The 12550-nt window shown below is 36.5% G+C and overlaps 1 protein-coding gene across 1 annotated transcript in view; it reads right to left on the bottom strand.

Moving 5' to 3' along the window:
• Nucleotides 1-2424: 2424 nt before the first annotated feature.
• LOC142871954 (lipoxygenase homology domain-containing protein 1-like) overlaps nt 2425-12550 on the bottom strand; it is a 63475-nt gene continuing 53349 nt past the window's right edge. The window contains exon 3 of the mRNA XM_076005301.1: nt 2425-2970. Coding sequence (XP_075861416.1) covers nt 2743-2970 — 228 coding nt within the window. The 3' untranslated portion in view covers nt 2425-2742. The remainder of the gene's footprint in view (nt 2971-12550) is intronic.

The raw sequence follows: 12550 nt of genomic DNA, 5'->3' as shown, positions 1-12550 counted from the left end.
AAGGGAATTAACTTAGTGTGAACCGAGTGCCTTCTGTGTGACAAATACCTTATCCCCATGCTCTCACATGCTCCTGATGGAAACCCCATGGGATGCTCATGGCTCTGGTTTGCCTGGAATGGTTCCCATTGACACCTGCTGTCCTGGTACAATTATTCCCAGAGCCCTTCTTCACTCTCAAAAAATTCCTGGTTTGGGTGGTGAATTATACAGTGATAATTCTGATAAAAGATATTATATGCCCCATTTCATAAACAAAGCAACTGTGACTCAGAAAACCTATGTCACTTGCCCAATTCACAAAGCCAGTGAGGGAGACCTGGATCTGAAACCAGTCTCTGCTTATCTGAGCTGCAGTCCTCTCATGGATGAAAGGGCCTTTCTCCCTCCAAAGCCCACATTTTCCCCTGGAACATGGACAGGTATTGTGATAAAAGCTAAAGCATTAAAAAAGCTTGTTTTTTTTTTTCAACTTAGCTTAGTTGTTATCATCTAAAACTTGCTGTAAAACTTGTATCAGAATACATTTCAGAAGACACAGAAAATCAAAAATCAGCAAGCTTGTTTTCTCACTACTTAAAGTTTGATAAATGCAAATATTTTGAAGTAGACACCTTTCAGTTATGATGTTACTTTTTCATGCATTCTCAGATAGTTATTTCTGGATTTGAAGTAAACCACTAAGCAAACCTCCTGCCCACTTGCCAAAGTCTGGCATCAAACATTTATTCAGCCATACATGTGGCCTCAAACTCACCTCCCGTTATCATCCATCTCTCCTGGAGAGATGCTGAACCTGTGAGGAGGCTGCTGGGAGCTGAGTCGGCATTCTTACCAGCCCTGGGCATCCCTGCCAGGCCATTAACTAAAGACTCTTACGGACAACAAACCAAGGGTGCTCAGCCTCTCCCTGCCAACATGGCAGTCAGTGAATAAATCAGAGGAAGGTGTGGAACAAGCTCAACTTAGCAGTGCTGGCCTCTGGGAGGAGATCACTTTGATCCCACCCGCAATCTAGCCCAGCCCCCAAACAACGAGGACTTATAAACTAACAGTCTCAAAAACTCTTTTCTTTTGAAAACATTCCAGTAATCTTTTGAAAGGAAGAGGCAAAGTCACAAAATTAATTAGCTCAAAATGTAAGTGCCAACTGCATGGAAAATCACTCTTTTTGTGATACTAAATTAAAAATTATACAACCCTCAAGTGTGTCCTTAGGACTCTATCTAGCCTGGCAACTCCAAGATAAGTATTAATAGCTTAATTATAATAAAAACTTTCTCTTCATCACTTCTTGTGTTCTTTTCTGGGTTGGCTTCAGAATGCTTTGACAGATTGACAGATGATCCCAAAATATTGAAGGTCAATACTGCCTTACTCTTCTCAAACCCAAACCAAAGAAGCATCAATTCATTGGTTTGAATCTGCTATGGGATTAGTAAATAATGTCATAGGAATAGTAAATGAACCTCTGGGTGGCACCAAGAATGATTTTCCAAAATGTGATACTCAACACGCTCCAACTGCTTCTTGTTCACCAGTGAGTTTTGGTCTCTAGTTAATTCCTGAACAGTGGAGTGTCATTTCCCCCTAAGTGAGAAAATATTCAATCTGGGGGAAAGGGGCAGCTGTATTGACTTATCAGAGCCTGAGAAAAATGAGAAAACTGGACCACATTAGCTCTGTGTATCATTATTACATTATATTATTTTGTTGGAGAAAATGCCTTAAGAAATGGTTGATGTGCTTCCACGAAGAAATTACCCCTTTAAATGGGAAATGCTAATGGCTAAAGTTTCATTAGTTAGGTGGAGAAAGAATGAACAGAAAGATGCAGGGGAGACATGCTGAGCCTTTACTGCTGCTCAAGTTAAATGAACCCAAAATCAATAGTTCATTTAAGATGCAGTGCAGTTTCTTTTGTATCAGATTTTTTAAAAAACTCACACAACTGCCTTCCACATTTTTTGCACATAACAACTTGTGCATACATCACATAAGAGGCAATTGAAAGAAATACGAAATGGTTGTCTAATAGAGTTTAAATAAAGTTCATTTAAAAATAATGCAGCCATGCTACAAATTGAGAAATAGCTATTAATAATGTAGTAGGCCAATAAGATTTCTTCTGTTTCTTATTGGTAACATGGATTTCACAACTCTTCTAAGCATCATTTTTTAAAAGTAGAATTGCTTCGTAACAGAGTAGCAACTGTGTGAATAGGATAGACAGATCCTAGGATATGCAGGGCAGAACCAGGCTTCTAAGTCTCTTAGGGCTCTTCCATCTTCTCCACTTTGGCATCTTCTGGACATCCCTAGACACCACTGCCACCCTCACGTGACCACAGGACAACTAGGAAGGGCCATGAGGATCTGGAGCGTTATGGCCCGTGGGCCAAATCTGCTGGCCACCTGTTTTTGTACAGTCCGCGAGTTAGAATGCTTTTATTTTTCTTAATGATTTTTAAAAAATCAAAAGCATAATACTATTTCTTGACAAATAAAAGTCATATGAGACTCTAATTTCAGTGTCCACAAATCAAGTTTTATTGGCACACAGCCATGCCCGTTGCCCCTTGACAGTGGCAGAGTTGAGAGTTTTGACAGAGACTCTACAGCCCACAAAGCATAAGGTATCCACTGTTTGGCCTTTTACAGGAAAGGATGATAGCTCTTCTTATAAATCATCTCAATTATCTTAATTCTTTTAATTATTAACACATATCAGAAAAAATAAAATTATATACCTGGTAAAGGTGCTTTCTTAGTTCTCACAATGGGCATTTCTTTCCATAAATCTCCATCATGTTCATTCTCAGCTATCCAGGAATCAACAGTTAAACAAAGCAGCTCATGTGTGGCTATATTTTCAAGTCTAACTTCTTCCAGATACCACCCAGGATCCTTTCCGCTATTGTCATGTCCAATGCGTATTTTATAGATTTCACCAATATCCTTAAGATTAATCTGCAACAAAAAGGAGAAAATAAAAATAAAAACTCCCCACACCTCCAATTTGATTTTTCAAATTCCAAATTCATATTCAATTTTGAACTCAGTATCTACTTTTTTATCACTAACACTCCTTACCAATTTCCCTTAGAGCTAGTTACTAGTATCACCATGAAATGCTGTTCTAATTAGTGAAGCATGTATATACTGGGGGCAAACCAACAGATTAAATCCAGCTAGTTTACCTTACATTTCTTAAGCAACTCATCATTACTATCTTGCAAAATAAATATTTTATTGTGATTAGTAATATACAGTACTGATTCAGTGATTAGACTTAAAGAAAAAGATAATCTAATCATCTGGTGTTTAAAACAGATCGAATTTTGCCATTGAAGTGAGATCCTGAGGAAAAGAGATCGTATGTGCTCCTAGATTTAAACTAGCATTAACCAGACAGCCCTGAAGCACATTGAATTTGTATTGGAAAGACTGTGACTTTGAAACAGTGTTGGTAATGTGTTATACCCATTTGTACCCCCTAAAACACTTAATGAGCTGGTACAACAAATATTGTAATAAATTATTCACTATTCAGAATAAGCAATGTTTTTCTTTTGAAAATTCCTACAGGGATCATATGAAAAAAAAAAAACTGAACTAATATGTACTACACTAGTTTTCTATTTCTGCCATAACAAATTACCATAAATGGTAATTACTTAATGACTTAAATAAAACAAGACCCAGTTACTGTCTCCCAGTTTCATGAGTCAGAAGTGCAGGCACCATGTGGCTCGGTAGAGCCTCTGCCCGAGACCACACAAGCTGAGATCATGATGTTGTTTGGGCTAAGTTCTTCTCTGGAAGCCCTGGGAAAGATTCTGTCTCCAAGCTTATTCATGTTGTTGGCAGAATCCGGCTCCCGGGAGCTGTGGAAGTGAGGTTCCTCTTTCCTTAACTGTGGCCCTCTTCATCTCCCAGTCAGCAAGGGCCCATCACAACCCTTTCATGATTGGAATTTCTGGCTTCCCCCCTACTTACCAGCAGGAGAAAAATGTTTGCTTTAAAAGGCTCAGATGACTTAAAATAAGCCTACTTGGATAAACCAGACTAATCTCCCTATTTTCAGGTCAGCTGATTAATAACCTTAATTACATTTGCACAATCCTTTTTTGCCATGGAGCGTAGCATATTCATAGGAGTAAAAAAAGAGCCAAAGAACATGGGAACCAAAATTCTGACTGCCATATATACTATAATCAGAAACAACTTAACCTGCCTTCTGGTATTTTGCCCCCCCAACCCCCCACGACAACCTGCAACAGCTTTTCTCCCCTCTGGTGCTGCCATAAACATTCACATCGCCACAGGAAGTTACTCCAGAGTTTACACAGGCCTGCCACCTTTCCTACTAAAATGTTTTTCTTGGTAATATAATCTTAGGTTGCTGTATTGCTGATACTTTTTCTGAATAAATTCTGTCCTGTAGCTAAAGTGCTCTTTGGTATGGGTGCATAGAGATAGAATTCAACAAAGTTGAGCTAAATAGTTGGGCCTCTCCTACTATTTATGGAACAATGTGGTTATAGAAATTCTCACCACATAGAAAATCTTAATATTGGTGCTTAGTACAAGTAAGTACAGAACTCCTGAAACCAAAGTTCCAGACAGTAGGCAATATGATAGAAAGCAGAAGCTACACTCCAACCTGCATCTGGAGGCAAAATAACACTGTCACTGCAACCCCAGGTTTTGAATTCAGACAGACCAGAATTTGAAAGTTCTTCTGCCCTTGCTGGCTGCATAAACTGCAGCAACTTTCTCAACCTTTCTAAGCTTTAGTGTCCCCATCTGAGTGGTATAATATACCAATCTTAGGAAGTACTATAGCGCTCAGTAAGTATTAGCGGCTATTGTTTTACAACAGAACTTTGTGCTAACAACAACAACAAATGTGTCTAAATATACCTAATCTAAAGACAGAAAAGAAGATGGGGCCAGCACTCACAGAAGGAAATTAAAACTAGTGTTTGGGCATCATAAGTGAAATTTACATTGATAAACCCTATGTCTAACTCTGCTGGTAAAAATACTTATTAATACAACTGAATGGTGCCATGAGACAGAAACTAAATTATTCATACACCATGCATGCCTGGGTTAGCCAATTAGAACAAGAATTGAAATGACTGTACCATAGCCTGGCTAGTGCTATATTACTCTCAAATTACTTCTAACATATTAGCCAAACTGGTTCGGAACTATTAGTTCTGGTTTAATGCAATCAACCTGATTACTTCAGCTTCAATCAAATTAAGAATGTAATATTCCAAGAAATTATTCTTGCACATAACTGTTTTTAGTTTCTGCTTTAGCTTCCTACATTTGAAAATACAAAAAAACAAAACAAAACAAAACAAAAAACTGTGATTCCAAATTGTAGGATAGCTTTCATCAAAAAGATGGACCACATTACAGCTCAATTATTCTTCACAAAGAGAACTATGCTTAAAGTCACGTATAGTCACAGGTTAAAATAAAATTGTCATCAATCTGAGGACCAAAGGAGGCATATGGATTGAGAGACACAGAATCAGAGACAAGCAGAAGAAAGGTTGAAACATAGTCCATTCCCTTTGCTTTAATGTCACATACTGAAGTTAGAAATAGTGCCAATAAACCCCTACTCTATTACCAGAACATAAAGACAAAAAAATTGTTATCTGAGAATGTCTGATTTGGGTGCTTGAAATTATTAACAAAAAAAGAGTTAAGTCTACACTGAATTTAAAAAAGAAAATAAAGCACTTCGAATATCCATCACATTTTTGGATAATTCTGCTTATTATAAATACTACTCCAAGAACACTTAAGTGTGTAGCAAGTAGATTAAACCATTTAAATATTTATCAAGTTCTTACAAACACTGCTGTAAGCAAGCATATAAACAGATCTTACAATTCATGTGTGAGGACAGAGATGTAAACTAACTCAATCTGTTCAAGGAAACAAATAAGCAAAGCAGAGGTATTATATAAGAAAAACATGGTGAGCTGATTCAGTACAAGTAGCAGAGGAAACAAGGGACTTGGACTCAGCAATGACCAGCAGGTCCATGAGATTTTATCATGATGCTCATACTCAAAATGACATGCGATTTAAAATTTATGGATTGTTTATTTATGGAATTTTCCATTTAATAGTTTTAGGCCACCTAGGATAACTGAAACCATGGAAAATGAAACTGCTGGTAAGGGGGGACTACTGCATATCAATTAGCAAAATTGGGCAAATACACACATATTAGGTACTCAGTAAATGGTGGTGATCATAGTAATTACTGTTGTCACTACTAAAGGGAATCAGAAGGAAGAAGGGATGAATACGATGGGGAGAAAGAAACCAAAGACCACCTACTTTAATTCTAAGGACATTCTGCTTTTCCCCACCTTTGACCCTGCAGCATGGAGCTGGGAGTTCTCATGGGAGGAGGAGGGACACGAAGGAGACCAGCCCTCTCCACTAGTGGTGTCCCCCTGCACCTGCCACACAGCGAGGGACACTGGGCTAGTGTCTTTCCAGCGTGGGTTTCCTAATGACCAGGTAGGCCTATCTGGGTCAGACAGTCAGTTCTGGGAAACAGGGCATGTGAGGAAAAGCATAGAGTTTGTTGTTGGAAAATCTGGCTAGAGGTCTTAGTCCTCTCACCTCATTTCGTATCTCTGAGCCTCAAGTCCCTGTTGGCAAAAAGAGGGCTTTTTTTGTAAGGACCAAAATAGATACTTTTGTGCAAATACTTTGCAATCCACAGACTGGCATCCCTCACAGTTCTCAGCAAAGAGAGCAGGTTAGAGGGGTGTGGAGAGGCCTGTGCAGAACAAGCAGAAGGACTCATACGTGTCACCAGCGTTCAGACCACCGTGATCCTTCTTCTGGAGTCCATTTGATTAAAATAGTTAGAAAATCAGACAGTAATTTGAGGGCCACTCAAGAAAGAATCTGAAGATTGTTGTAAGAAAGGACATTTTCATTTGATAATGAAAATGAAATTATTAATGCAAAAAATATCAGAAAAGATTCTCAAAGTTGAAAAATGAACTTGAGTAAGATACATTCCGTTTTCAAATTCAACAGTGCAATGTATATTCCACATTTGCAAAAATGGAAGATTTTTGACATGAAAATTCCATAGCACAACAAAGGACAGTCAGAGAATAACCTGCATTTCCGAGGCAAACAACATAATCTGTGAATATTCATACAAACACTTTATGGAAAAAGTATTCCTTCTTCAGGCATCTATTAATACTTTCAGATGTATCTCTTCTTAACCCAAACATTTTTGCAATGTAATGACTGCCCAGTTGGATTTTTCTAACTAGAATACACTAAATCTCTTCATGAGACAGACACTTTAGTATTTTTAGGTAAGTTATTTTTAAAACTTAAATTCAATTCCAGCGGGAAATTTAATGTCGCAGAAAATCTGTATTCTCTGTTTTAAAAGTTTTCATATTTGGAAAAACACATCAGAACACAAATTAGCTTTATGATCACTGAAAGGCCATCTGGGGCACTTTATCTTTACTCGGTGTTTCAATTCATATAGGGTAGCTCATTTTACATATTCAGTGGGCTTCAAGGAACTATTGTAGCTTTTAGCTCAGGGCAGTAATATGAAAGTATAGATTAAACTTTAGCTCTAGTAAGTTAGAAACACTTAATATTGTTAGCATAAATTTTAGGAGGAAGTGACATCACACACACACACACACACAAAAAAAACAACAAAAAAAAAAACAGGGGAAAAAAACCCCAACAACAAACCTCCCAAAGCATACACAATTTGTTCCATTATACATAAAAATATGATACACTTCTCCTATACATGGCCTCGGTAAAACTTCATATACTTCTTAGTATATGAAAGAACTAGAAAAGAAATCTTTCCTGTAAGTAAGTGATACTTACCATGTTTTAAAGGGTCCAGGGGCTTTATGGCCTAGAATCTTCAGGCTTCCTTGTGAAATTAACCCAGCATCCTTGATTTAAAGAATGTTATATTCTTTAATCTTGGTGCTATTCACAAAGCTAAGTTCAAAAGCTCTTTCCTCATCACTCTTAAAAGGTTTCAAAAACCTAGTGATCTCAAATTTTAGTAGGATTATTCCAGCTCAGAATAACTAGATTCTATTTAGAACTCAGGAAAATCAGCAAGAAAAAATCAAACAACCCTATCAAAAAGTGGGCAAAGGACATGAACAGAAATTTTTCAAAAGAAGACAGAATAATGGCCAATAAACATATGAAAAAATGCTCAACATCTCTAATCATCAGGGAAATGCAAATCAAAACTGCAATGAGATATCACTTATCTCCAGTAAGAATGGTCTTTATCAAAAAGTCCCCAAACAATAAATGTTGGCATGGATGTGGAGAGATAGGAACACTCATACACTGCTGATGGGACTGCAAACTAGTTCAACCTCTGTGGAAAGCAATATGGAGATGCCTTAAAGCGATACAAGTAGATCTACCATTTGATCCAGCAATCCCATTACTGGGCATCTACCCAAAAGATCAACTGACACTCTACAAAAAGACACCTGCATTCAAATGTTTATAGCAGCACAATTCACAATTGCAAAGTTGTGGAAACAACCCAAGTGCCCATCAATACATGAGTGGATTAATAAAATGTGGTATATGTATACCATGGAGTACTACTCAGCTTTAAGAAACAATGGTGATTTACTGGACCTAAGCAAATGGATTAATAGCAACTCCATAATCACCGGAGATTTCAACACCCCACTGACGGCACGAGACAGATCCTCCAAACAGAAAATTAATAAAGAAATAATGGACTTAAATAAAACTCTAGAACAATTGGGTCTGACGGACATTTACAGAGCATTCTACCCAAAATCCACTGACTATGCATTCTTTTCATCAGCTCATGGGACATCTCTAAGATTGACCATATCCTAGGACACAAAGTAAACCTCAAGAAATTTAAAAAAATAGAAATCATACCATGTATCTTCTCAGATCACAGTGGAATAAAAGTAAAAATCAACCGTAACAGAAACTCACATTTCTACACAAAAACGTCGAAATTAAACAACCTTCTACTAAATGATTATTTCATAAATGAAGAAATCAAGATGGAAATAAAAAAATTCTATACTCCTACACTGCTGGTGGGACTGCAAACTAGTTCAACCTCTGCGGAAAGCAATATGGAGATGCCTTAAAGCGATACAAGTGAATCTACCATCTGATCCAGCAATCCCATTGCAGGGCATCTATCCAAACGATCCAATGACACTCTACAAAAAAGACACCTGCACTCGAATGTTTATAGCAGCACAATTCATAATTGCAAGGCTGTGGAAACAGCCCAAGTGCCCATCAATCCAAGAATGGATTAATAAAATGTGGTATATGTATACCATGGAGTACTATTCAGCTCTAAGAAACAATGGTGATATAGCACATCTTCTATTTTCCTGGTTAGAGCTGGAACCCATACTATTAAGTGAAGTTTCCCAAGAATGGAAAAACAAGCACCACATATACTCACCAGCAAATTGGTATTAACTGAGTAGCACCTAAGTGGTCACATAGGTACTGCAGTAATAGGGTATTGGGCAGGGGGGAGGGGGGCGGGTATATACATATATAATGAGTGAGATGTGCACCATCTGGGAGATGGTCATGCTGGAGACTCAGACTTGTGGGGGGAAGGGGGAAAATGGGCATTTATTGAAACCTTAAAATCTGTACCCCCATAATATGCCGAAATAAAAAAAAAAAGAAAAGAAAAAAGAAACAATGGTGAAATAGCACCTTCTAATATAAGATGGACATATCAATTTACAGCAAGAAAGGAAGAGCATGGAAATAGTAAATATGTGGGTATACATAAAAGGTAATTTTTCTTCTTTTTTAAATTTTATGCAAATCAGTTGTTTAAAGCAAATGTATCAATATTTTACAGGGGTTTTAATATATCTAGAAATGAAATGCATGACAATAATAGCACAAAGGATGGAAGAGATATGAATGGAGTGGCATTTTTTAAAATGCATTATACATGTTAAGTATGCATATTATAATGTATACATAAACCACTAAAAAATAAAAGAGGAACAGGTAAAAACCCAAAAGTGGAGATACTATTGAACGGTAAAAAAGAAAAATAAAAGTTTTATATCCCAAACTAAGGAAAGAAAGGAGGAACAGAATAATTCTTGCAAATCATATATCTAACAAGATTGAGGTAGATATCCAGAATATTTAAAGAATTCTTAAAACAGCAATAAAGAATGGCCACTAGGGAAAACAATTTGGCAGTTCCTCATCAAGGTAAACATAGTATTACTAAACAGTATTATTCAAAAATTCCACTGCAAGTTACATACCCAAAAAAATTGAAAACAGGTATTCAAACAAATATTTATACATGAATATTCACAGCAGCTCTGTTCATGCAGCCAAAATATGGAAACAACCCAAATGTTCAACATTTGATGAATGGATAAACAAATTATGGCATATACAAATAAACTGTTATATATACAAACAATGGAATATTATTTAGTCATACAAAGAAATGAGGTACTGATACATACTTCAACATGGATGAACCTCAAAAACATTATGCTAAGTGAAAGAAATCAGACATAAAAGACTATTGGATGAGTCCATTGGTATAAAATATCCAGAAATAGTCAATATCTGGATATAAAGAAGCAGGAAGCAGATTACTGGTTGCCAGCTGGAAGCAGAGAGAGAATGGGGAGTAACTGTTTAATGAATACAGAGTTTTCTTTTGGGGTGATGAAAATATTTTGGAAGTAGATAGGGGAGTTGTTGCATTATGAATACACTAAATGCCACTGAATTGTATGTTTTAAAATTATTAATTGTATGCTATGTGCATTTCATCTTGATCTTTTAAAAAAGTAAATGAACCCAATTTTTTAAATAGAAGGGTTAATCAGACTAGATAAAAAAGCAATATCCAATTATAGGCTATATACAAAAATGTACTATATAAAGACATAGACAGCTAGGAAAGAAAAGGATGGGAAAGTGAGATACGAAGAAAACACCAAGCATAAGAAATCTGCATGTCTATATTAATATTAGATAATGCTGACTTCAAGAAAAGGAGTATTATTTGAAATAAAGAAGGACATTTTATAATGACAAAAGGGTCAATTCAACAAGGAGGCATAACAAACCTACGTGTATAGGTACCTACTAACAGAACTTCAAAACAGAAAGATTATAATCATCTGCTGCATAATAATGTTGGGGTCAAATGATGAACCACATATATGACAGTGGTCCTATAAGATTGTAATGGAACTGAAAACTTCCTATCACCTAGTGATGTCATAGCCATTGTCATGACATGGCACAATGCTTTACTCACTTGTTTGTTGTGATGCTGGTGTAAACAAACCTACTGTATTGCCAGTCATATTAAAGTCCAGCACATGTAATTATATTATACTTGAAAATGATAATGTTGCTGGTGTATGTATACTTACTTACTTACTATACTTTTATTGTTATTTTAGAGTGCACTCCTACTATTAAAAAAAAATTTAACTGTAAAACAGCCTCAGACAGGTCCCTCAGGAGGTATTCCAGAAGAAGACATTGTTGTCATAGGAGATATCAGCTTTCATTCATGTTGTTGCCCCTGAAGACCTTCCAGTGGGACAAGATGTAGAGGTGGAGGACAGTGGTATTGATTATTCTGACCCTGTGTAGGCCTAGGCTAACGTGTGTGCTTGTGTCTTAGCTTTTAATAGAGACGTTTAAAAAGTAAATAAATAATCTTAAAAATTAAAAAGCTTATAGAATAAAGATATAGGGAAAAAATATTTTGTACAGCTGTACAATGTTTAAGTTGTTCAGTGTTATTACAGAAAAGCAGTAAGTTAAAGTTTAAAAAAATGAAAAAGTTTATAAAGTAAAAACATTAGGATAAGCTAAGGTTCATTTATTATTAAAGAAAAAAATACTTTTATTAATTTAATGTAGTCTAAGTGTAGTGTTTATGAAGCCTACAGCAATGTCCTAGGCCTTCACATTCGCTCACCACTCACTCACTGACCCACCCAGAGCAACTTCCAGTCCTGCAAGTTCTGTTCATGGTAACTGTCCTATGCACCACTTTTTATCTTGCATACTGTATTTTTACTGTACCTGTTCTATGTTTAGCTATGTTTAGATAAAAAATACTTACCATTGTGTTACTGTTGCCTACAGTATTCAGTACAATAACATGAAGTACAGGCTAGTAGTCAAGGAGCAATAGACTGTACCATATAGCCTAGGTGTGTAGTACACCATGCCGTCTGTGTACCCTGTGATGTTCACACAACAACAAAATCCCCTAGCAATTCATTTCTCAGAACATATCCCCATCATTAAGCAACACATAACTGTATTAGAGTTTGAACATGAAGCAGGAAAAGTTTAATATCACACTACATGCAGATTCTTTATAATAGTATGTTTTTATAAATATTTTGTAGGGTTTGTATTGGGTCACACACATCATGGGGAT

This window comes from Microcebus murinus, chromosome 7 (assembly GCF_040939455.1).
Source record: "Microcebus murinus isolate Inina chromosome 7, M.murinus_Inina_mat1.0, whole genome shotgun sequence".
Lineage (NCBI taxonomy): Eukaryota > Metazoa > Chordata > Mammalia > Primates > Cheirogaleidae > Microcebus > Microcebus murinus.
The sequence above is the reverse complement of the archived record's forward strand: the minus strand, read 5'-3'. Positions and strand labels throughout refer to the sequence as shown.